Below are 25,981 nucleotides of genomic sequence, written 5' to 3'. Positions count from 1 at the left end.
TTTGTAACAATAATTTTTCTTTTAAACTGGAGATTTTATTTTGTCAATATCGAGGTATCTAGGCACTGTGCTCAGATGATCCTCATCAACCTTGCCTCTACCTCTGTTGAACAACACACACACACTGCCAAGAGGGCAGTGATGGTTCCTTTCTAGATAGGTTCTTTGGGAGAAGATTACTGATGTATAAAAGCTGTTTGCAAGGCTGAGATGGTGCCCTTTTTCTGACAAAGTATCTCTTGCTGGGACAGAACCTCATTCCTGGCTGTAGTAGCCAGAACAGTACTAGTGTGGGAAAGACTTCTATAAATGAAGAGGTAAAGCTTGAAATATTTTATCAAAGACTTTAATATTCATTTCCTTCCAGGGTTCAAGACTTAGAGCACATCTCCAGAGTTGTTTCCATCCCTGTTCCTGGCTCTTAATGGGCGAGAGCCAACCTCTGCTTCCAGCTTCTTTTTTCCAAGGGTTGAGGGTCTTCATTTCAATGATGGAACAGGGCAAGGAGAGGCATTGGTAGCCTTCAGAGCTTCCTTACTAGGTATATGTATGATTCCCTTGCTCACTATTCCTGCTGCTCAAAGGCTGGGAAAGTATGAGGGGGAGAGGGGGAATACACAAAGTTAATTGCTATCAAAAGTCCAAGGAAAACATTTAAAATAGGAAACCACATTTTCATATTGTGTCAGAGAATAGAATGAAATGAGATTGTTCTTTCCAGAATGTTGTGGAATTTAAATTTTTTTAATAATACATTTATTTTAAAACCAGATATAATAGGTAAGTTGAACAACACAATCCTAGCTTAACTGACATATATAGAACATTGTCACTGAACCAACAGTATACATATTTTTAATAGCACCAAAAGCTTTTTCCAAAATTGATCATAGCTGGACCATCAAGTAAGCCTCAGGAAATTTCCAGAATAATTGAAAATAATACAGTGTTCTCTGAACACAGTGGGATTAAGCTAGGGAAAAACAACAACAACAACAACAACTGGAAAGTCCCTAACTGTTTATAAAACAGGCAGTAGAGTTCTAAATAACCCACTGGTCACAGAAAAAAAAGCACAAAGGAAATAAAAAAAATTAACTGGTAATAAAGATATGCCATATCAAAACCTGTGGTATACAGGTAAAGCACTAAAATATATAACTTTAAACTCACACATTACAAAAGAAAGGCTGAAGTCAGTGATCTAAGTTTTCACGTCAAGAAACTGGGAAAGAATAGCAAATTCAAAAGGTAGAAGGAAGAATGCAGAAAAAAAAAAAGCAATGAAATAGAAAACAGATGTACAATAAGGAAAATCAGTGAAGCCAAAAGTCATTCCCTCAAAAACAGTAAAACTGATAAACCCATAGACTGATCAGGAAAAAAACCTCAACATTAGAAATGAAAAAAGAGGGACTTCCCTGGTGGTCCAGTGGTTAAGAATCTGCCTTCCAATGCAGGGACGCAGGTTCGATCCCTGGTTGGGGAACTAAGATCCCTCATGCTATGGGGCAACTAAGCCCACATGCCACAACTAGAGAGCCCTAGAGTCTTAACCACTGGACCACCAGGGAAGTCCCTCAATTCACTTTTGAAGCAGTATAACCCAGCCACCAAAACTATCAAAGATATCACCAGAAAGGAAAACCAGGTGCTAATCTCTCCCGGGAATGTTAATGTAAAACTGCCAGACAAAATAAGCAAGTCAAATCTAGTGCTATATAAAAATGATAATAGGTCATATCTAATTTGGGTTTACTGCAAAAATACAAGATTGATTCAACACTTGAAAACTAATGGATTCAATTCACACAACATATAAGGAGAAAAATCAATCTAGACAGATGCAGGAAAGAACACTATTCAACAGCTATTCATGATTTTAAAAAACTTTGAAAACGAGAAATAGAAGGGTATATCCTTAATCTCATAAAAATCTTACATATGTATGTAGATAGGTTAAATATAGGTAGGTAGGTTAATTGATTACACAAATATATATGTGTGTGTGTGTGTAATCACTTTGACCCAAAATAAAATTTAATTATAATTTAAAGAAGTTAAAAGTTTCATATTCATGAAAACAAAAAAAATTTTTTAATAAAATAAAAATCTTAATAAAAACCGTACAGTAAACCTCTCAATGATAAAATATTGAAATCATTCTCCATGAGATGAGGAATAAGATAAGGATGTCCACTATCACAACTCCGTATACCATTATACTGGTCCCAGCCAGTGTGATTAGTCAAGAAAACAAAAGAAGGGACTTCCCTGGTGGTCCAGTGGTTAAGACTGTGCTCCCAATGCAGGGGGCCTGGGTTCAACCCCTGGTCAGGGCTCTAGCCCGCATGCTGCAACTAAAGATCCCGCGTGCCATAACTAAAGATCCCTCATGCTGCAACTAAAGATCCCACATTGCTGCAACTAAAGACCCCGCATGCTGCAACTAAAGATCCCGCATGCCGTAACTAAAGATCCCTCATGCTGCAACTAAAGATCCCACATTGCTGCAACTAAAGATCCCGCATGCTGCAACTAAAGATCCCGCATGCTGCAACTAAGACCCAGCAAGCCAAATAAATATTTCTTTTAAATTAAAAAAAAATTTTAATTAATAAAAGATTTTTAAAAAAGAAAAGATTATAAAGGAACAAAAAAGTGGTGACAACATAATTGTGTATGTAAATAATCCAAAAGGATCTACAGACTCTTAGGATTAAGTGAATTTAGCAAGGTCACAGAATACAAAGTCAATATACTGCCCCCCAAAAATCAATTATGTGTTTCTAAATTTAAAATTTTTTTAATTAATAAAGATTTTTAAAAAATAAGATTATAGATACAATAAATAGAAAATGAAATTTCAAAAATATGTTGTTTATAATAGGATAACAAATAGCTAGAAATATCAATAGATTTATCAAAAGATATGCAGAATCTTTACACTGAAAACAATGAAACATTCTTGAAAGAAAGACTGACAGGTGTGTGGTCAAATCATGTATAGTCAATTCACCAAATATTTTTCTTCCTTGTTATAGGTTAGCTTCTGTCTGTTGCAAGCAAAGGGGAAACTTGCCTATGTTCTCAGCTATTTGAAAATCTCACTGTGAAAGTTTCACAATAACTTAGTTTTATTTCTTGAAATTGTATATACGATAACATTAGATTTGAGAAGCATTTTTAACCCTGATGAAATTTCAGGGATGACTTTATGATCTGACAATAACATAAATGAATACATTTTGAAAATTAAAAAAATTGAAATGCCTTAAATGTAAAAAAAAAAAAAAAAAGACAAAGATGAAGACATATATCGTCTCCATGGATTGGAAAATAATATTGTAAGGATGACAGTTCTCTCAAATTGATCTGCTGGTGAAACTCAATTCTAAGTAAAATCCCAACAGGTTTATTTTTGTGAAAATTGACAAGCTGATTCTAAAATTTGCATGGAAATGCAAAGTGCCAAAACAGCCAAGGCAATCTTGAATAAAAATGAAATTGGAGTCCTTCCACACCCAGATATGCTCCTCTAACTTTCAACATTTTAGTACCACCTTTCTGAGATATGGCTTAAAAATAGCATACACTTGTATTTTGTGAATTTTCTGAAAGTTTTACCTCTTACACCCTTTGCATTTTTAGTTCTCACTTCTATCATCTTGTTCTCTGGTTTATTTTATACCTCCTTGTTCCCACTCCCCTTGGTGGTTTTGGTGTTTTTTTGTTTTTGTTTTGGGGTTGTGGTTTTGTTTTTTTTTCTGGAATGGAAGAGTGGCTACATATTCTGTGGTCTTTCGAAGTTATATATCTTGGCTTTTAATTCAGCAGGGGTCTCATATTGATGATTTTTTAGATGGAATTTAATATTTTGAGTTGCCTTTTTGACCAACAAGAAGGGGGCTTTATTTCAGAAGTTTGAGTAGTTTGGTTGGATGGTCTGGGAAAGAGGTCTCTGAAACCCCAACCTGACTCCTGAGAAGCAGAGAAGTTTAGGGCATCTCCCCTGGGTGTCAGGAGGAGAGTTTAGGCTTGCCTACGTAGCAGTAAGAGAGTATACTGTTTAGATCTCCCTCTTTGCCAGCTGCCCCTTCATTTCAATTTAGGGCTTCTAGGCCTTTCCTGGGCATGGTTCCCAGAAAGTCCCTCTGCTGCTGCTACCCTGATCAGGTTTCTGGATCTGTTAATAATAGACAACAGTGGGGGAAGGGCCAGGATCATTATGGAAATAGGAGCAACTAAACCAGATGGACAGTTCTATGCACAGGGCCCTGTCTGTCTGCTCCTGTCCTGTGTCTGAGGAGCATTCTGCAGTGAACATGTCTTCTAAGCCATTCTTTGGAGCCACATTAACCTTGTGAAGGTCTCCAAGTGCCTTTCCCCAAAATCAGAACACATGATCTGGGGTGCTTATGAGAACACTGAAACAGAATGTTTGAGATTCGAACTCTACCAGAAAACCCTGGAGGGGTGATAATACCCCTCACAGAACACCCAGAAGGGAAGGAGGTTGGGCCGCAATTAGGTGAGGCAAATAGTGACTCAGAGAGGCAAACTCTATGTAACCCTGGAATCCTGAAGGGGAGTGGGGAAGGTGAAGGGAAAGTATGGAAAAATAAGGACATGATGATGTTGGAGAAGTGGAAATGGGAGAGTAAGACGAGCATGTGACACAGGACCACTATTAAGTAAAATATGAAATCAACACAGTTTAAATCTTGATGCCTCCTAATCTTCCTGTTCTCCATGAATGGACTTTCGTCTTCTGCCTGTGCTCCCTGCATACTCCTTTTCCTTTACCAAAACCTGCTCGTAGTACAGTAAACTCAACTTAGGTCACGACTCCTCCCTCCTCCCAAAAGTAACCACTATCCTGACATTTATGGTAATCACTCAGGATTTTATTTTAATGGGACTAACGATTTAGCTATAAATAATCACTGATGGTAGACTATTAGGCAGTTGAGGGATGTTTGGAGGAGCCACAAGAGGCAGCTGGATCTCAGCACACTCAAAAATCACACCACTTCGTACAGTTAGTTCCCTCTGTGCCTATGATTAAGACACACCTCACCAGAAGACGATCCCACAGAACTCCAAGTACAGTGCTGTGCCCTATGCCCTCAGCTCCATACTGTCATCCACTGATCCAGAAAGAACCATACCCCACAGTCTTCCCAAGGCAGAGCAAAAGTAGGTCCCAGCTCACAGTACTTGGGTGAGTGTAAGGGACTGACAGTCTCTGCTGCTGACATGTGAGTCTAGGACATTGCCTAAACTTCCCTGGGCCTTAGTTTCTCACTGTGAAGTATGGGGCCATGATAAAGCCCTTTACAATCCCCTATTCCTCACCTAACTTGGTGCCCTTTCCTCAATCTTGGTTTCTGTTTCCGCTGCCTATTTATACACGCTGTAAGAAGCTCATTACCTTCCTTTCCCAGTTGGGTGTCTTTCCAGCCTTGTGCTCCTCTTTTTGCCCTTGATCCTCAGACACCATGATTCTGCTTCATTTCTACATGTACCATTATAAAAACACATATACGTCCTTGCATATTAGAGGTGCTGAACAAGTGGTTGTAGAATGAATGAATATATGAAACAAATTGTTTTCTACATTCACGTATGCATTCCTTCAATATTTATCAAGTACCTAATATATACGTAGATACCAACCTATCCCTCTACACAAATCATTCCTCTCCTCCTTTTCTCATCTTCCCCCTTTCCCATTCTATCTTTTTTCCTTTCCCTGAGCCATAGAGTTAGACTGAGTGCCCGGCAAGGCAGGATGCAGAGACACTTCTGCCAGTGGAAACAGACACCATGGAAAGGAGCCAGATGAAATAAGGGCAAAGACAGCTGTACAACACACAGAGAGAAACCAACCAGAATGAAAAGCAGTGATTCATGGAGCACTGCAACTCGGATACTCCTTGGGTTTCACTCTGAGAGCTACTGCAGGACTGAGGTCAGTGAGGGCTGGCATCAAGATGAAGGACAGACAGGCTCCTCCTCCCTGGAGATGTGATGCCCGTCAATCCCTCCCTTTAATCCTCTTCTGCGCACCCCACCCCCACTACTCCCTCACACTGACCAGTGTCCTGGGCCTTTAAGAGTTGGATGGGCTGGACTGAGGAGAGCGCTCACACCTCTCCGCACCCTACTCTTTCTATCTGACTGTAAGTCTGCCAGTGACAGCAGCAAACTGCAGCAGAAGAGGGGAGGAAGCCAGTGAGTGCAAGAGAAGCAAAGGAGAAAAGGAGCCCTCCTGGGTTTCCTCGGCCCACAGCAGAGAGCGTCGCAGATCTCAGACACAGGACTTCTCTCCTGCCCACGGTAAGGGCCTGGAGGCTCAGACCAGCCTCTGCTCCAAGCTCTGGCCTGTCTGAGTCCCTAACTCTGCCCTCCACATGCTTACCCACCCTGACTAAATCATACCCTGGACTCTTTTGCCTGAACAGGCCTACAGGGCTCTGACCTCCTGGTTTTCTCTAGCTTAACCTCTTTGACTTACAGTTTTCCTGCTGGTTGTATCAGTCACCTCTTTATATGAGGACCTCTTAGCTACCCAGGCTACCACTCAGAGGTGAGCCCCACCCTAGTAAGGGAAGAGAGAGAATTGGAGCAGCCACGCTTTAGCACAAATTCAATTACAGATTGTTGAGGATTACCAAATGAGGGCTGGCCAAGACCCATGGGGAGTACAGAAACCCCTGGTAATAGGGAGAGTTGTGAGACTTCCTTGGAAAGAGCCAGGGTTTGAGTTCTATGCCTGGTTCTTAGCCTGCTCAATGACCCAGGGCAGTTTGTTGGTGTGCCAGAGTGCTGTGCTGGGAAGAGCACTTGCTTCTAGTCCTGACTCTGACGTTAACTAGCTCTGTGACTTTGGACCACAACTTCCTGATCTATGATCAGAGGAAGTGGAGGCTTCCCCAGATTTGCTTGTGTATCAGGAGTGCTTATTAAAGATAAGTATTCCTGGACCCCATCCTTGGAAATCTGGATCTGGTAGATTTGAGGTGGAGCTAAGGAATCTCTATTTTAAGACACTTTCCAGGAGATATTGATATAGCCAGGAACTGCTGGATTGATGTGTTATAAAAGAGGAGTCTTCAAGCTCTAACATTCTGAGGGCTATGACCCATTCTGTCCTCTTTATGTGAACCAGGTCTGTCATAATCCTGCTCCAAAGCAAGAGAGTAGACAGAATGATTCTCTTCCTTCCTACCCTCAGAGAGACCATAGACACCTTGAATTCCACTATTAGCCATTGGCGCCATTGGCAACTCTGCCAAAGTCCATCTCTAGGTGACATGAAGCCACCTGGCAGTTGAGGACCAAATCTTGCTCGGCAGTCCTTGGCTACTTCCCACTTTATTTTGTGTCTCTATTTTCTCATCTGTGTTATAGAGGTAATTATCCATATCCTCGAGGATCTCCACATATGTGCCTAGGCGTAAACAGTTAAGACCCAATCTCTCTTACTCTCAGTCATTATCCTCTGCTCCTTGCCTTTTGCTCTTGCTCCCACTTCCAAATCCTTTTTCCCTCTTCTCCTAACTGCACCTACATCAGTTGTGACCATCCTTCCCATCCTACCTTCAGGCACAAAAGGAAACACCAAGACCTAGAACACCTGGGTTCTAAGTCTCATTCTCTGGGCGGTTTGTTTAGTCAGTCTCCTAGGATACAGGGGAAAATGAGGCCGAGCAGAGGGATGTGATACTCAGTATCCGAACCCAAGTGTCCCCTTTCCAGGCTCTCAAACTCCTCACAGCGGAAGAGAACCAGAGCTATTGAGAATTAGAAGAGAAACAAAAGAGGAAGGAGTAATGAAGAGAAGGTATAAGGAGAAGGATGAGAAGAGGAGAGCAAAGAGAGGCTGACTTAAGTGAGCAAACAGGGAGGCAGAGAGAGGATGAGAAGAGAAGAGTGAGCTGGGGAGAAAGGAAAAGGAAGGGGTCAAGCAGAGAATGGGAAAAGGAAAGAAAGAAAAGAAGGGCTATTAAGTGGAATACGGTGGGAACAGAAAATGATGGGGAGGAGAGACAAAACACTGATGTCCCTCATTCAGTCTTATCTCTGCTTTAATCTGCTTCCTAGAGAAAGCCCTTTCTAAGGGCAGAGTCTCAGTGAGACCTCTGAGGTGGTCATACAGAGACCTCAGTTCTAGTCCCAGCTCTGCCACTTAATTCATTAGGCGACTGGCAGTTCAGCTAGTCCTCTGTCCCCTTCTCTATAAAATGCAGTCCAGCTCTGACATTCTGTGGCTCCCTGAGTTGAAATTGGCCCTCTAATGGCCACATGTCACCTAGATACAGGTTTAAAATAGTGATTCAGGAGTGGGAGCAGGATTGGAAGAGCATGCCGAGCTCTGGGATTGGAAGAGTTTGACAAGAGAGGTTAAAATAATTTTCTAAGGCTGGTTTGAGAGGAGGTAGGGGTGTCCCAGCAAAATAGGGGTGTCCCAGCACTTGGGCTCTGTTCTCAGGCTTCCCATGTTTCAGGACATCATGGTGAGGCTCCCAGACACAGGCATAAGGGAAGGTAATTCTGTCTTCTTCCAGGGCCAAGGCCCACCCATTCCAGAAGTTCAGAGGAGAGATGAGGCAGGATGTTGGCAAGGGGGATTAGGCTTCAGCCCGGGTTACCTCAACCTCCCTTAGAGTCTGAGAACCTAAGACATTTAAGAAAGACCTGTTACTTTTCAGTCTTCATACAGCTTTTGTAAACCTCAGATTCCAAACTGTGCATCCCCACCCAGCAAAGCAGAGATGCTTTTCTGTCTTCTTTTCTTCCTTCTTCAATCAGAGGTTTCTTCTGGTCTCACCCAAGCTTACACATTTGGCATCAGCCAGCAAAACCTTTCCCTGACAGTTGGAACTGTCTCAGGGTTCTTGCTCTCCTGAGAGCTGCCTTGAGATATTTCTTCTGCTTAGGCTCAAACTGATTCCCTGCACATTTCTACTCCTTTGGAAAGCCTTCTCTAGGTCCTGCAGTCAGGAAAGCTGTATTCTCAGTGATCTCCACATTATTCCTGAAGACTTAGTCACCCTGGGTGACTTTATAGTCTCTTCCTACTTAAGGGAGATAGGGCACTAATATGCTGTGTGACCTCAGATAAGTCACATCATATTTCTGGACTTCTGCTTTTTCATTTGTAAAACGTAGGGAGTTGAACTGCATGATGTTTCAATGGAGTACTAACTGAATGATTGGTTTAAGGATTCTTTCAGTTTTTTAGATGTTCACCACTGTCAAAATGTTAAACTTATTAATTAAAAACCACAACATTTTTATTCAAGTGTAGATCCTTTGCTTATACAAGAGCATAGAGCTTTATGTTTCATGGGCTTGGCCAGTTTCAGCATGATTTGGTTAAGAGTCGAGTATATTTCTTCTTGAGGCAGAGCTAGAATCAAAGTGGCCACAAATCAAATCTTCTAGTTCTTTTCAAGGCAAGTTTGTTGTTAGCTATTAGGACAACCTAACCAGTCCTAAATTAGACAGCACATATTTAAAGGTAGGAACTCTTTTTTAGTAGGTAGAGAAAACTTGAAAATGCAGTTCTGAGACTATGTAACTTATCTGGTCCATTAAAACTGTGAGAATTACTTTTATGAAAAGGAGTATAAAATATACTTTATCATGTGAAGGTAGAAGTGGCTTATTTAAGTAGGTGCAGCACCAAGCGTTGTAGAAGAGACAAAAGAAATACTCTGGGGCTTCCCTGGTGGCGCAGTGGTTGAGAGTCCGCCTGCCGATGCAGGGGACATGGGTTCGTGCCCCGGTCTGGGAAGATCCCACATGCCGCGGAGCGGCTGGGCCCATGAGCCATGGCTGCTGAGCCTGCGCGTCCGGAACCTGTGCTCCACAACGCGAGAGGCCACAACAGTGAGAGGCCCGCGTACCGCAAAAAAAAAAAAAGAGAAAAAAAAAAAAAAAAAAAAAAATACTCTGGCTTAGCCCTTCTGGAGCTGGATGACCTACGTGGGAGCATGGGGAGGGCTTCCAGAGGAGGGAGCTGGGACGATTCCACTTGGAGAAGGGAAGGCTAGGATGCAGAGAGAGTCTAGTTTCTGAAAGGGGACAGGCAGCAAGTTGGTGATTCCTAATAATGGGGAACTGAGACGTGTGGTCAGCATTACCTCGTGGATAGCAGGATATTGGGAAGGAAGGGGTATTTGGCAGAAAGCCCTGGTGTGGCCTTGTCGGAGATGGCTGCGGGAAACAGCATAGGCTCTGGAATCAGATATATTTGGGTTTAAATTCCGAGTCCCTGTGTGACTGAGGCAAGTTTCTTAGCCTCTCTAAGCCTCAGAATCACCAAACTCAAATCAGAAGTAAAAAGAGCTACAAACTATGTAGATGAAGCAGCTGACATACAGTGTGCAGTCAAGAAACACTAGCTCCCTTCTCTTCCTCCGCTGATCTGTTATTCTAAGACCCCGAGATTAACCTAAAGCCTCTTGCTGCTGCTCCTTGCTCCTTTAGGTGACTCTGGCATCAGCTGGTGAAGCAGTGGGTGATGGCATCCCTGCTGCAAGGCCGTGAGTACCCCTGCAGGAGAAGAGGGCTTGGGGAGACAGCCCAGGGACAGGGAGGAGGCTGGACCCCTGTTCAAGAGCTCCTCCTGGGCCCTCCACCCTCCCCGCCAGCTACCCAGTCCCTGCTTCTCCTGGCTCAGGGCTGCCTGTTAATCAAGACCTGCTGCTGATGCAGAAAGGCACGCTGATGCGCAAGGTGAGGTCCAAAAGCTGGAAGAAGCTAAGATACTTCAGACTTCAGGACGATGGCATGACAGTCTGGCATGCCCGGCAGGCCGGAGGCAGGGCCAAGCCCAGCTGTGAGTGATGTGGATAGCTAGGGGCGGGCACATGGGTGGATAGAACCCTGAGGACCCAGCAGCCTGAGAGCAGGGGGAGGGACCAGTGTCCTATGACGTGCCCTTGTGCTGTCCCTTTTGTGTCTGTGTCTGAGCCTGTAAAATGGAAATTATAACAGTACTTGCCTCTTAAGTGTGTTATGAGGATCAAATTGGTTATCGCATGCAAAGACCTTCGAAGAGTCCTGGCACATAATAAAGCTCAGTAAATCATAGATTATATATTATTATACTACTATTATTATTATTATTATTAGAGCTTGATCTCAGGCATCAGAATGTTTGGATTAAAGCCCTGGCTCTCCCAATTTCTAGCTGACTGGCTTTGGACAAGTTACTTAACTTAAACTAATATCAGTTTCCTCATCTATAAAATGGGGATTAAACAGTACCTGTCCAGTATGTTACAGAGGCTTAAGAAGTTAATGTATAAATCACCTAGCATGAGGTCTGAAAGCAGGATGCATTTAATAAATGTTAGTCATTATAATGAATACTTCTAAATATCATAAATGTGTCATAATAATGTGCATCCTATTGGCCAAACACTTTATGATCCCTCTAAAAATTTGATCACAGGACACATCTAAGAGTATCTACTTTAGAGACATAACCAAAGCTCATGATCCACACCAGCTCCAGCTGAAGAAGTGGGGGGAAGGATTTCTCTGGCTCCCTCCCAGACATCTGGAAAGAGGAAGCCCTCAAACCTGGAATGGGAGAATTGAATTTGGGCACATCATGCTTTGGTGTAACTGCTTCTACCCTGCAAGTGTGTTTCCACTTGTCAGCCCCGCCAGTCCTCCTGTGATCACCATGTAAACTGGCCATGGAAGGGACCATCCCTTATTTAAGATGAGGGCACTGAGGGGTTATGTCATTTTGGCCCATGTCACGCCGCCAGCTGGTGGCTGGAAGCCAGGTCTTGCCACTCCCAGAACAGGCCCCTTGCCGTGCTGCCTATGAAAACAGCAATGACTCGTGGCATCCTGAATTCCAAGGGTCTGCATCTCCCTGTACTAAGGCTTTGGGGGTTCCAACCTGTGGAGGCTGGGGTCCCTCCTCCTGTGGCTTCAGAGAAAAGAGGGGAGTACTGGTCCTTGACCCTCAGCTGCTGCAATTTGGCGGACCCTCTTCCTCAGTGCCCGCACTTGCCTCTTCTCCGGCAGTCTCAATATCCGACGTGGACACAGTGCGTGAGGGCCACGAGTCTGAGTTGCTGCGAAACCTGGCAGAGGAGTTCCCCCTGGAGCAGGGCTTCACCATCGTCTTCCATGGCCGCCGCTCCAACTTGGACCTGGTGGCCAACAGTGTCGAGGAGGCCCAGATCTGGATGCAGGGGCTCCAGCTGTTGGTGGACTTTGTCACCAGCATGGACCAACAGGAGCGGCTGGACCAGTATCAGTAGGATGGAGTCAGAGTGGGCTCCACGGGTCACTGAAGGAGCCAGATGCTGCAGGGCTAGGGACCGGTGGGAGGGGGCACAGATCTAGGTAAGCCCGAGGGTCCAGATGGGGTGGGCAAGGACTGCTCAGCCGAAGTGAGGCTGAGATACTGAGGGAGGAATGGAGGCTTGCGATGGCACAGGCATAGCCAGGCAGAGTTTGGGCAGGAATCAGGGCCCCCAGGATTGGGGGAAGGGACAGTGAGAGGCAAAGGACCAAACTAGGTGCTGATCCTGAGAGCTGAACAGAAGATCCCAGTGACATTAACTACAATAGGGATGGGAAGCAACTCCTTAGAGGGCTTAGTGGGGTCAACTCACTTCAACTTTCCTAGATTGTATTCACCTTCTATGCCAGTTCATTCATTCATTCACCATCTATTAAGCAGAATGTATGAGGCACTATGCCAGGCTTTAGGAATACAAAGATTAATGAGAATCAGATACTGTTTTTGTCGGTAGAGAAAATAGAATTATATAAATAATTTAAGTACCTTAGCAGTGTTATGGTACTCTAGATGATATGTGGGTGTCCAAAGGAAGGAGAAATATTTATTTCTAGCTGAGATGGTTCTGAGAAAGCTTCAGGGAGGAAGTAGCATTTGAGCTGAGCCTTGAAAATGAGTAGAATTTGAACATGAAGAGAGGAGGAGGGAAAGGTACTCCTGCCTGAGGGAACAGCATGAGTAAAGGCCCAGAGGTGGGAAACTGAAGAGCAAGAGAGAGAGTGGGACATCAGCGAGCAGGGGAGTTGCTGAGTCTGGCTGAGGTACGGGGAGGTCAGTGATGTGTTGAGAAGATGAGGTTGGGGCCAGATCATGGGGGTGAAGGAGATCTTAACTTCTATGTTAAGGAATTTGGGCTTCTTTCTGCAGGCAACAGGGAGGTCCCCGCAGGCACCTGAGCCATGCGGGGACAAGGTAGATCGGTGCTCTGGGGAGATTATTCCAGAAACTAATGTGGAAAATGAATTGGCATTGGGGAGAGACTGGCGACAAAGGCAGGGGCGCAGATGTCAATGGATGAACGTGCACACACATCTGCACACACAAACACACACTCAGTGCTTTTGCCTTGACTCAGACCTGGATGGCTGAGTGATTGGTTCCAGCACGGAGACAAAAACCAGGATGGTCGGATGAGTTTCGGAGAAGTCCAGCGGTTACTGCACCTGATGAATGTGGAAATGGACCAAGACCATGCCTTCCAGCTTTTCCAGGTGAGTCTTCTGGGGAAGGAATAGCAGAAGCTAGCCAAGGCCACATTCTCACTTGGCCGGAAGGCCTCTGACCCTCTCAAGGAACACTCATCTGGTTGAATCTCTCCTATGCACCCTAGCACTATGCCAGGCTCAATGGGAAGTGTGGGCAGGACATGGTTCTTAACCTTCAGTCTTGTTGGAAAGATGACTCATAAACTTATGAAAGGTAAATAACAACATGTTATTACATCAGACCTCAGGGATCTCTCTGCCCTTGGCCAGAATTTCACAAGTGCCTAGTACAGTGGAAAACTCCAACTGGTAGGTGAGTAAATAGGAGGAGGGATCTTCTGATCTTTTAGGGACATGTTGGGGTATTTAACTCTTTCTGGTTGAAAATTATCTCCAGTAGCAAATGGTATGGCTGAAATTTTGCTTTTTACTTACTGAAGTGGCTTCTTCTATGAACACTGAATGTCAGGAATTCTGTGGAAGCACGTTTGGCTCCACCAGTAATATTGCCCTTACAGGGCAAGTCAAAGCCAAAAAATCTGCTGTTAATAGGGTCTGTCCACTCTCCTCTAAACCCTCTTTTGCAGAGAGCAGATGCATCCCAGTCTGGGACTCTGGAGGGAGAAGAATTTGTAGAGTTTTATAAGTCATTGACTCAGCGTCCTGAGGTGCAGGAACTGTTTGAAAAGTTTTCATCTGATGGGCAGAAGCTGACACTGCTGGAATTTGTGGATTTTCTCCAAGAGGAGCAGAAAGAAGGAGAACGGGCTTCTGACCTTGCTCTAGAACTCATCGACTGCTATGAGCCTTCAGATAGCGGTAAGAGGACAAGGGTGGAGAGGCGCCAGACGCGGGGGCCGGATGGGGGACTGTGGTTAGAAAGGTGCAGAGACAAGCAGCCTTCTGCTTAACTAAGGGAAGGCTGAGTCCATCCCTATCCAGGCCCCCTGCCCAATCAGCTTCATCTCATTCAACCACTCTTTCGGAAGGAGAGAGCCATTTCCTGCCCACATAAGACAGGAGTCTCCTCTGTAGTGCTGGATTTCTCAGGAGGAAGAACATTCCATAAGTCCCCTTTCCTCCACCACGCTCATGTTTCTCAACCTTCACTTTCAGGAAGTTCTTCCTGATATCAACATTTGTCCTCAGTGGAAACGGAAAATCCTTGGTCCTCTTGCTATTTTTAAAAAAAATAATTTATTTATTTATTGGCTGCGTTGGGTCTTCGTTGCTGTGCACGGACTTTCTCTAGTTGTGGTGAGTAGGGGCTACTCTTTGTTGTGGTGCGCAGGCTTCTCATTGCGGTGGCTTCTCTTGCTGCGGAGCACAGGCTCTAGGCGCGCGGGCTTCAGTAGTTGTAGCACGCGGGCTCAGTCGTTGTGGCTCGTCGGCTGTAGAGCGCGGGCTCAGTAGTTGTGGCACGCGCACAGGCTTAGTTGCTCCGCGGCATGTGGGATCTCCCTGGACCAGGGCTCGAACCCATGTCCCCTGCATTGGCAGGCGGATTCTTAACCACTGCACCATCAGGGTGGCCCGGTCCTCTTGCTTTTGGCCTCTTCTCTAGTGCATGTGATTCCTTTTCCTCCAGCTCCCTTCACGGTTCCTGTTGGCTGTCTCTTTAAATGCTGGCTCTCTATCCTTTCCTGGGCTTTCTCCAAATTCTCCAAGTGGTTCTTGAGTCCTAAGCCCCTGAGCAGGGAAACTAGTCAGTCCCTGGCTGAGGGGGATGATGAGGTGGCCAATCATTTAGCTCTTTACAAGCACAGCTAAAATATGCCCTGTCTGCCCTCAGACCTTTCTCTTTGCCCCTTTACTAGACACCGTCCTACCCTCCATTCCCTGCAGAAAGTGAAGAATTTACATTACTAATATTAAGTGACTTACAAGGCATTTTACATCTCTTACTTCTTCTAGTCCTCACTATATCCTTGTAAATCAAACCCAATAACCTTTATTGGGCCTTTGCTAAGTATCCCATAATGTGCTAATATCTCTACATGTTTTTCCCTTCAAATCCTTCCAACAACCTGAGGAAGTGGGATCTATTATTGTCAGTTGTACAAAAGAGGAAAACTGAGGTTAAGAAAAGTTAAATGACTTGCTCAGAGTCAACAGCTAATGAAAGGAGGAACTGGGATTCAAACCCAGGTCATCTGACTCTTACCTGGTGCCTCTCTTGAGAACAAGGATTAGAGATGGGAGGAATGTGAGCTGGACAGGTGACCCAGGTTTCCTAGGTCTCAACTCCCACTCCCTTTCATTCATTCATTCACTCACTACTTCAGCAAATGCTCACTGAGTACTTGTAACGTGCCAGGACCTATGGTAGGCACCAGAGATACAGTAGTAGGTCAGACAAGTACAGTGCCCTCATGAAATGCAGAGTCAAACAGAAAGCGTTGGAATCGCTGATTCCAGATTCATGTGGGTGCTCAGAGAAGGAAGGGGCTGTAAAGCAATCATTTCAGGAAACTAAATAGAAGAGGAAGTTGGTGGGCTAAGAAATAGGATCCTCTATTTTCGGTTCAGGATCCGGTGTACATCATTACATTTATTCTACCTCCCACCACTTTTGGTGTTCCTTCCCCTTGCACTTGACTATCAGATACTACACTCTGGCTGCAGAGTGTGGTATCAGTCAGGAGACGGGAGCTCAAGTCCCCACTATGCTTCTTAGTAACTGAGTAACTCTGGGCAAGAGTCACTTAACCTATTGGAGACTCAGTTTTCTCATTTGTAAAATAATTGGTGATCAAATGAAATAATGTACATGGGGACTTCCCTGGTGGTGTAGTGGCTGGGAATCCACCTGCCAATGCGGGGGACGAGGGTTCGACCCCTGGTCTGGGAGGATCCCACATGCCGCAGAGCAGCTAGGCCAGTGCGGCACAACTACTGAGCCTGTGCTCTAGAGCCCGTGCTCTGTAGCAAGAGAGGCTACCGCAATGAGAGGCCTGCACACCGCAGCGAGGAGCAGCCCCAGCTCGCCGCAACTGGAGAAAGCCCATGCGCAGCAACAAAGACCCAACGCAGCCAAAAATAAATAAATTTATAAAAAAAAATAATGTACATGAAAACTACCTAGTAACTATGGACTTACCCTAGCGATTTGAGTTATTACAGCCAAGAATGAAACTTTGTGCCCAACTTCTTGCCGTTTTCCACCATCCTCAGGCCTTGTCAAACCTGGAGTGAGGAAGCTGGGCATGAGAGTCAAGCTGTTCTGTCTCCCCTGCAACAATGTTACCCTCAGTGAGACTGTACAATCCAGTGGTATAGAGCGTGGCTCTGACATCTGGCTGCCTGGGTTCAAATCCCAGCTCCTTCACTTATTAGTTATTAGTTATGTGACCCTGGGATAAGTTACCTAACCTCTCAGGGCAGATCATGTTACATCCACCTGCTCGTGTTGGTGAGAGCATTAAGAGAGATGCTGCATGTAACGTCCTTGGCACAGAGCAAGTGCTCAAGAACTGTTAGCCATCATTGTTGTTATTATATGAAGCCTGTGCTGAGGGGGTGAGGGCTCTGGAAGGAGCAACAGGGCCCTGCCCTCAGAGTGTAGTCCAAGGGGATGTTGGACAAACACTCCTCAAAGCACCGTATGGGAACTGACGATAGGAAGAAACCCTCAGGCCATAGCTGGCAGCAGCTACACAGCCCAGGGAATAAAACACAGGTACCTTGGTCTTGTCACTAACAAGTCTTTGACTTTGATCCTCTCTGAGCCTCAGTTTCCCAATTTATGAAATTAGCCCTTTGGACTGAATACTTCGCTGTCCATTATGGTAACCATGAGCTCCATGTGACTATTTAATTTGCAGTTGGCCCTCTGTATCCACAGATTCCACATTTGTGGATACGGAGGGTCGACTGCACCATGCCATTTTATGTAAGGTGCTTGAGCATCCACGGATTTTGGTATCTGCTGTGGAGAAGGGGGAGGTCTTGCAGCCAATCCCCTGTGCATACTGAGGGATGACTGTAACTAAAATCAAAATTTTAACTCAGTTCCTCAGTCGCACAGCTACATTTCAAATACTCGGTAGCTTTATGTATTTAGAGGCTATCGTATCGGGCCGTGCAGAATAGAACATTTCCGTCATCGTAGAAAGTTCTATTGGACAGCACTGGACTAGAATGATCTTAATGATTCCCCTTGTAGATTTAATGTTCTCTGAGGGTGGGGGTGATTGAAATGACAGACACTGGATGGGGCAAGTTTGGGATCTGGAGGCTGGGAGTGGACACCATTGGAAAGGCCAGGCCCTGGAGAGGGCTGGGGAGGAGAACCGCCTGTAGGTGTGCTGGGTGCTGTCACCAGAACTTCTCACTCTAGCTACTCCACACCCTAGGCAAACTGCGGCATGTGCTGAGCATGGATGGCTTCCTCAGCTACCTCTACTCAAAGGACGGAGACATCTTCAATCCGACCTGCCTCCCCATCTACCAGGATATGACTCAGCCCCTGAACCAGTACTACATCAGCAGTTCCCACAACACCTACCTAGTGGGAGACCAGCTTTGTGGCCAGAGCAGCGTGGAGGGATACATACGGTGCAGTGGGGCCAAGGGGTGAAAGGGTCCAGCTCATGAGAAAGGAACATCTGTGGGAAGTTGGGGGTTGCTGTCAGGCGATAACAGGGATTGAAAAGTTGTGGGGGGCTTTGGGGCTGAGGATCCCTGGATACCTGAGAGACATGGAGGAGCTACTGAAGACTGGCAGGAGAGTGGTATGGAAACCCTGTGGGTAAATGGAGCTTCTCTCTCTCTCACAGGCTATGAAACTCTCTTGGAACTCAGAGGTCCTGACAGATTTATTGTGAACAAATAAATAAACTAAATGTTAAATGGGAGGCAGTAGAGAAGAGGAGTTAAAAACATAGGTTCTGGAGTCAGACGATTTGAGATCAAATACTAGCTCCCTCACTTGGGACTATAGGGCTAAATATTTAACCTCTCTATGCCTCAGTTTCCCTATCTGAGAAACAGAGATGATTACAATGCCTATTCTGTCTGGGTTGTTGTGAAGATGAAATGAGGTAATCCATGTGTCAATAGCTAATAAATGGTATCTGCTTTTAATCGTGGATTAGAGCAAATAGTCAAGATATCCTTGTAGTGCCAGCAACTGAACTAGTAGCTTCAAGGGATACATGATGAGTGGGACTTCCCCAGGAAGTCTAGTAGAGGAAATAACTGTAAATTTACTGAGAGTTTGAATAACTCGGTGTTGTATAACGATTTACAAGCAGAACACCCAAGGCAGGATGTGATGGCTCGCTAAGGGAGGATTGTGAGTTGGTCTGGGTGGGAGTGGGTGGAGATCAGTGTGAGCTGCAGCCCTGTCCCAGTAGACAGAGAAGGGTCCGTGGAGATGTAGCTTGGTGGAGTCTTGATGGGTAAGTGCCAGTAAGCACTGTTTTCTTCAGGGTGGGGAGAGAGGGTCCCTAGGTGGAAGATCAGACCTTGACCCCTCCTGTCCCTGGGGGGTGGGGTTCTTGCAGGGCCCTGAAGCGAGGATGCCGCTGCGTGGAGGTGGATATATGGGATGGACCTAGCGGGGAACCTATTGTTTACCACGGACACACACTGACCTCTCGCATCCCGTTCAAAGATGTTGTGGCCGCCATTGGACAGTATGCCTTCCAGGTAGGAGCCTCAGGATGGAAATACTGATGAGGCAAGAGGATCTGAAGGAAGAGGCTCTGGGTCTGGGGAGGGTGGAGGGATGCAGGGGAGGTTACGTCAAATGGCATATGTGTAAAAGAGATTTTAACTGTGAAGCATCAGGCAAATATTAAGGGATTATTATGAATAAGTGTTAGATGTGTTACTAGTAGTCATAGAGCTAATTGCTAGAGATTAGTAATTATTACCTCTAACAACTTCTGTCACCCATCTGGGAGAGGGTGGATGAGGAAACAGAGAAAGTGGTGGGTAGAGCTGGGAGACAATAGCAATCTGGAGATGAAAGCCTGAGAGTGTAACATGAACAAATAACTGGGGGAATGTCCTGGCTTTCCCACTCTGAGCCTGAAAACGCAAAGGTCCCAGAGGGACCTGGGTCAGACCTGGCACAGATCTGAGATTTGGGGTCCCAAGAGTGACTTTTAGATGTGGGGTGCCCAGACCCAGGAAGATCTCCTTGAGACCTGGCATGGGGTTGGAGGACCTTGGCAATCAGGGTACTCAGTTGAGTTAGTAACTAGGGGGGCCTGGAGAAGCAAGGAGGTTATAGGCCTCAGAACTCTGGCTCCAGTGTGCCCTCCCCTCCCCATCAGACATCAGACTATCCAGTCATCTTGTCCCTGGAGAACCACTGCAGCTGGGAACAGCAGGAGATCATAGCACGCCATCTGACAGAGATCCTGGGAAATCAGCTACTGAGCACCACCTTGGATGGGCAGCTTCCCACTCAGCTGCCCTCCCCTGAGGTAGGACCATGCTCCCCCAGCCCAGGCTCTGCCATGGCTTCCCTATTGCCCCACCTTGGCTCCTTCTTCCATGCCCATCTTGTTCCCTTCTTCTCACCCTCAGATGGACCATCTTACTCTTTAATATCCTTGGAGAGAACTTCAATTTTTTAAAAATCTGGTTCAGGGAATTCCCTGGTGGCCTAGTGGTTAGGATTCCGGGCTTTCACTGCCGTGGCCCGGGTTTAGTCCCTGGATGGGGAACTGAGATCCTACAAGCCGTGTGGCGCAACCAAAAAAAAAAAAAATCTAATTTAACATAGAATTCTAGGTAAAGTTCTCTAAATTTAAAGACATTTATTTACTTTATTTTTTTAATGGAAAATCTTTTTTTCTTGATAGTTCATAATTATAGCCTAGCCCCCCCACCATAATCTCAGCCTCTCCCATAATGGCTGCCAAAAGATTTTCTAAATGCTTATATAGACATGTATGTGTATATATGGTCACATTTAAAAAACGTGAATGGGATCATCCTTTCCTCCCCTTTTATAGCTCACATATAATATCAATATCTATCATGAATGTCTTTTCATATATATGTTTTTTTTTTTTTTTTTTTTTTTTTTTTTTTTTTTTTGCCGTACGCGGGCCTCTCACTGTTGTGGCCTCTCCCGTTGCGGAGCACAGGCTCTGGACGTGCAGGCTCAGCAGCCATGGTTCACGGGCCTAGCCGCTCCGCGGCATGTGGGATCTTCCTGGACCGGGGCACGAACCCGTGTCCCCTGCATCGGCAGGCGGACTCTCAACCACTGTGCCACCAGGGAAGCCCAGGGTTTATAATTTTTATTGATATATAACAAATTTTTAAATGTTAAAGATAATGTTTTGGAAATTTTTTTTTTTTTGCAGTCTATTTTCCTTTTCTTTTTTGGCCGCGCTGCACGGCTTGCAGGATCTTAGTTCCCAGACCAGGGAATGAACCCCGGCCACGGCAGTGAAAGTGCGGAGTCCTAACCAATGGACCGCCAGGGAACTGCCCTTGCAGTCTACTTTTTCTTTTTGTCATTATAACATCTTCAGAGATTTTTAATCTTTATGTAGTCAAATCTGCCAATTATTTTTATGTCTTGTGAGTTTTCATCGCATGTTTTTATTTATTTATTTATTTATTTATTTACGGGGGGTACGCGGGCCTCTCACTGTTGTGGCCTCTCCCGTTGCGGAGCACAGGCTCCGGACACGCAGGCTCAGCAGCCACGGCTCACGGGCCCAGCCACTCCGCGGCATGTGGGATCTTCCCGGACCGGGGCACGAACCCTTGTCCCCTGCATCGGCAGGCGGACTCTCAACCACTGCGCCACCAAGGAAGCCCCATCTCATGTTTTTAAAGGCTTTACCACCTTAAGGTTATTCAGAAAGATTCTGTATTTTCTTCTAATACTCTTATGTTCTTTATATTTACATGTAAATCTTTAATCTGTGAGGAATCTTCATGTGTCAAATGTGAGGTAGGGGTCTGCATGTATTTTTTTCCTTATGGATAGAGATGTTACAGGTTCGCTTAATAGGAAATCCCTGTTGTATGTATCAAGAAGCCTTCCTGTGGGAACTTCTGACCACTCACTCACTTCCTGTGCCTTTGAGAGCAGTGGGACCTGCATGATCCCCAGGAGGGTTCCAGACGAGATAGGTAGACAGGCCCCCTCATTTTTGTCCCCTAGGAGCTTCGGAGGAAGATCCTTGTGAAGGGAAAGAAGTTAAAAACGCTTGAGGAGGATCTTGAGGAAGAGGAGGAGGAGCCAGAGTCTGAACTGGAGGAGGCTGAGCTGCAGCTGGAGGCCCAGATGGAGTCAGAGCCCCAGGAGTTGAGCCCTCGCAGTAAGGACAAAAAGAAGGTAGGCCAGGAGAGTGATCTTTCTGCTCTGGCATTTGATCAGGGGGTACCACTAGCTGAGAGCCCGCATGTGAAGAGACTGGAGCCAGGCAGGGTGGAGGGCCAAGGAGCAAAATGCTCCTTGCCTCCAATGAAAGAGGCATAAGAATGCGTACATAGCATCACTATATAGATTGCCATATATAGGTACATTGCAGTGGCTTTCCAACTTCTTTGGGCCGTGAAATCTTTTTTTTTTAATGAAATCTTATATGGAAGCTCAGTATACAAAATAGATAAATGCAGAGCCCTCCTGGTTGAAGCACCCCTTTGGCTCTCTCCTGGGTCTCCCAGGTGACTTCTGAGACATCTTTGTGCTACTTCCCAGTCTCCTTGAAGGCTAGTTCGAAAACCACTGATGGGTACATGCGTGCATGCGTGCGTGTGTGTGTTATATTGGGTAAGTAGGGCTTACTAGAGTGACTGCTGTGACCTCAACTAAAGTCGGCTTAGTTAGAGAAAGCTTCTTGGAAAAGGTGAGTCTGAAGAGGGATCAGAAATAGCCAGAGGAGGAGCAGGAAGAGGTGGGGAAGGGGCACCACTGGTGGGACCACCGAGATCCTGCTCTGAAGTCCGCATTTCTCTCTTCTGTGCATTTGCTTGGCTCAGATGACTTCTAGCTTATCCTGTTCTCTCTGGAGCTGTGTTGTCTAACCTGCTGCATGCCCAGGGATGGAAATGGGAATTCAGGAGAAAAATCTATAGATATTACTCTGGGACTCTCACATCCTTCCAGGTGTGATTTCCATGACCATTTGCATACCTTGACGTATCTGTCTGGGCTCATGTGCATTTTTTTTTTTTTTTTTTGTGCTACGCGGGCCTCTCACTGTTGTGACCTCTCCCGTTGCGGAGCACAGGCTACGGACGCGCAGGCTCAGCGGCCATGGCTCACGGGCCCAGCCGCTCCGCGGCATGTGGGATCTTCCCAGACTGGGCCACAAACCCGCGTCCCCTGCATCGGCAGGCGGACTCTCAACCACTACGCCACCAGGGAAGCCCTCGTGTGCATTTTGATAAAAAATTATTTATTTGTTTTAAAAGATGAGAGGTAGGGAGTATGACATCTGTTTAATAATAATAATAATAAATTAAAAACCTGTTACTTACAAAGTAATCCTTCAAGCCCAGAGGCTGAAACTGATCCCATCAGTATACATAGACTGCCTTTATTGCCATTCCCATCCTCAGGTTGTGATGTGCCCACTGTTGTGTCCGCCTATGTGTTGTAAGATTATGTCCCAGGCTCCTATTTCCAAGCCTGGGTTGCTTCTCATTCCAAAGCAGGTGAGGCAGGAGGGAGAATACAGTGGGGAGGCAGTGGGCAGAGCCTTATGTTGGGTGGAGAAGTTCAGATCTTGGCCATTGGCTTCTTCCCTCTCAGATTGCTAATGGTTCAATTCCATCTTCCTCTCTACTTTCTCCTTTTCCAGAAACCCAAGCCCATCTTATGTCCATCCCTCTCTGCCCTGGTTGTCTACTTGAAGGCTGTCACATTCTACAGCTTCACTCATTCGAGGGAGCACTACCGCTTCTATGAAACATCATCTTTCTCTGAAGCCAAGGCCAAGAGCCTCATCAAGGAGGCTGGTCAGGACCAAAAGGGAGGGACACGGAAGGAACTGGGATGGGTTAGAGTCAGGTCTGATGGGCAGGCAGATGAGTCCCAAGAGGATGAGGGAGCTAAGGAGGGATGGTGGAGCCAAGGAACTCCTCAGACCAGGTACGGGGATGGGAGTATTAACAGTGGGCTCAAGGCTCTAGGAGTAAGACAGGTGTGGGAGATGGTCTGCATGGAAGAGAGATAGGCATAGCCTTAGGAGATGCTGCAAAGAATGAATTGGGTGGGCAGGGTCCTTGAGACCAGGGAAGTGGGAGGATCCACCCCACCCACTACCATCTCCCTACCCACACCCTCTTTGCAGGCAATGAGTTTGTGCTGCACAATACCTGGCAGTTAAGCCGTGTATATCCCAGTGGCCTGAGGACAGATTCATCCAACTACAACCCCCAGGAGTTCTGGAATGCAGGCTGCCAGATGGGTGAGGGGGCAGTAGGGACAGGGAAGAGCGAGTGGAAGAGCTACGGGTGGGAAGTAAGTCCCTGGGTGGCAACGGGGCCAGGGAGTGCTCCGAGAGGAGGGCTAGGCTGAGAAAGATGCTCTCCATCGTGTTCCCTGCAGCCCTTTTACACCCAATGTCTGTCTAGCTCCATGAAAGATGGGCTGGATGGCCCCCACGGTGAATCTTTCCTTTTCTCCCCGGGCCCTCAGTGGCTCTGAATATGCAGACTGCGGGGCTTGAGATGGACCTGTGTGATGGGCTCTTCCGTCAGAATGCTGGCTCCGGCTACGTGCTGAAGCCAGACTTCCTGCGTGACGCCCAGAGTTCCTTCCACCCTGAGAGGCCCATCAGTCCGTTCAAAGCCCAGACCCTCCTAATCCAGGTATAATGGAAAGAGAAACCATTGGGAAGAAACTGGGATCACTGGGATAGAAGCCAGGGAGGGTGGTGGGTGGAAGGGGTGAGGGGTGGGTGGCTAGGACTGACAGGAGTGTAATGGGGGAAAAGTTCCTCATGAGGCAGCATGGACTTTGGAGCCAGTTGCCTAGGTTCAAACCCATTTACTAGTTGTGTAACGTTAGGCAAACTCCTTAACCTTAGTCTACTCACCTGCAAAATTGGGGTAACAATACTGCCTACCTCTCAGGGCTGTTGTGATTAGTTAATCTGAAGTGCTTACAACAGTGCCTAGGGCATAGTAAGCACTATAGAAGGGCTGCTGTCATAAAATACCTACTTTCAAACCTTGCTAAATTTCTACTGGGATGCATTTTAAATAGCAGGTGAGGTACTAGAATATATTACCCATGAGAATTAGCTTTGCAAACCCCAAAGCTATAGTGCAAGGTCCTGTGTCTCCCCCGCAAGGGTGTGAGAGCTGGACGGGGGCTGGGCTGAGCAGGAACTAGTGAGGTTCCAGAGCTCTGGTTGCAGGTAATCAGTGGGCAGCAACTCCCCAAAGTGGACAAGACCAAAGAGGAGTCCATTGTGGATCCACTGGTAAGAGTGGAGATCTTTGGCGTCCGCCAAGACACAACCCGGCAAGAGACCAGCTACGTGGAGAACAATGGTGAGACTGGGCAGTGCTGGGGGAAAGTGGGCGGAGCATGGCTGTTGTTTTCCTACCATCCAGCCCTCCATTAAGCACAGTCCATCACCCCTCCCGCCACCTTCATGGGAGGCAGTGTGGAACCGGACAAAGAATAAGGACTTGGACATCTTGGGTCTGAAGCCAGGCCTCTCACTTACAAGCTCCAGTGACTAAGCAAACTGCTTACCCACTCAATCTCCTCACTTGTAAAATGCTATGAAAATTAAGCGAGAGAACATGGGGAAAGCAACCCAACATGGTCAACAATGTCTGTTCCTTCATTTCTTCCCTCACTTACCCTCCCCCACTCAGGTTTTAATCCATACTGGGGGCAGACACTGTGCTTCCGGGTCCTGGTACCTGAACTGGCCCTGCTGCGTTTTGTGGTAAAAGACTATGACTGGAAATCCCGAAACGATTTCATTGGTCAGTACACCCTGCCTTGGAACTGCATGCAACAAGGTGAGCCAGTCCTCCCACCCCTGGCCCGCACCCCAGCTCTGGGCTGCCTTCCTAATACCGTCCCCCGCCCCCCTTTCCAGGTTACCGCCATATACACTTGCTCTCCAAGGATGGCATCAGCCTCCACCCAGCCTCCATCTTCGTGCACATCTGCACCCAGGAAGGGCTAGAGGGGGTTGAATCTTAAGGTGGGCACTTCACGGGAAGAGTGGGTACATCGGCTTTAGACGGTAAGAAAAGCCTGGAAGGATGCTCCAGAAAGCAAACAGAGGTGGTGAAAACCAAGCTTTGGACTGTGCATTCCTAGGCACAAAATTACTTCATCCTTCCTGACAAGCAAATCTAGGACCTGATTTTTCACTTTCTTTCTTTTCCCTTTCTTCGTTTTCACCAGCCTTTGGTATCATTCCTGTCCTTACCCTCTGCACACTCTACACTGGAATTCCTTCCTTCCTTCCTCTTGCTA

General features: G+C 46.3%; 1 protein-coding gene across 1 annotated transcript; it reads left to right on the top strand.

Annotated features, from left to right (window-relative positions):
* The first annotated feature begins 10,534 nt into the window (after nt 1–10,534).
* On the top strand, nt 10,535–25,978 carry PLCD4 (phospholipase C delta 4). Its single transcript, XM_060016106.1, has 15 exons — nt 10,535–10,556; nt 10,694–10,852; nt 12,061–12,289; nt 13,419–13,554; nt 14,136–14,367; nt 17,904–18,105; nt 19,056–19,200; nt 19,833–19,985; nt 21,689–21,862; nt 23,334–23,490; nt 23,826–23,942; nt 24,173–24,345; nt 24,897–25,032; nt 25,366–25,515; nt 25,596–25,978. Exons 1-15 carry the CDS (start codon nt 10,535–10,537, stop codon nt 25,700–25,702), a joined length of 2,292 nt encoding a protein of 763 aa, XP_059872089.1. The 3' UTR covers nt 25,703–25,978.
* The last annotated feature ends 3 nt before the right edge of the window (nt 25,979–25,981 follow it).

This window comes from Delphinus delphis, chromosome 7 (genome assembly GCF_949987515.2).
Source record: "Delphinus delphis chromosome 7, mDelDel1.2, whole genome shotgun sequence".
Lineage (NCBI taxonomy): Eukaryota > Metazoa > Chordata > Mammalia > Artiodactyla > Delphinidae > Delphinus > Delphinus delphis.
The sequence above is the reverse complement of the archived record's forward strand: the minus strand, read 5'-3'. Positions and strand labels throughout refer to the sequence as shown.

Excerpts from the sequence above, each read along its gene's own strand:
- PLCD4 (XM_060016106.1), top strand. The coding sequence starts at position 10,535 with ATGGCATCCCTGCTGCAAGGCC. Across the intron at positions 12,290-13,418 it reads CAACAGGAGCGGCTGGACCA|ACCTGGATGGCTGAGTGATT; the intron begins GTATCAGTAGGA and ends GCCTTGACTCAG. Across the intron at positions 18,106-19,055 it reads AGCGTGGAGGGATACATACG|GGCCCTGAAGCGAGGATGCC; the intron begins GTGCAGTGGGGC and ends GGGTTCTTGCAG.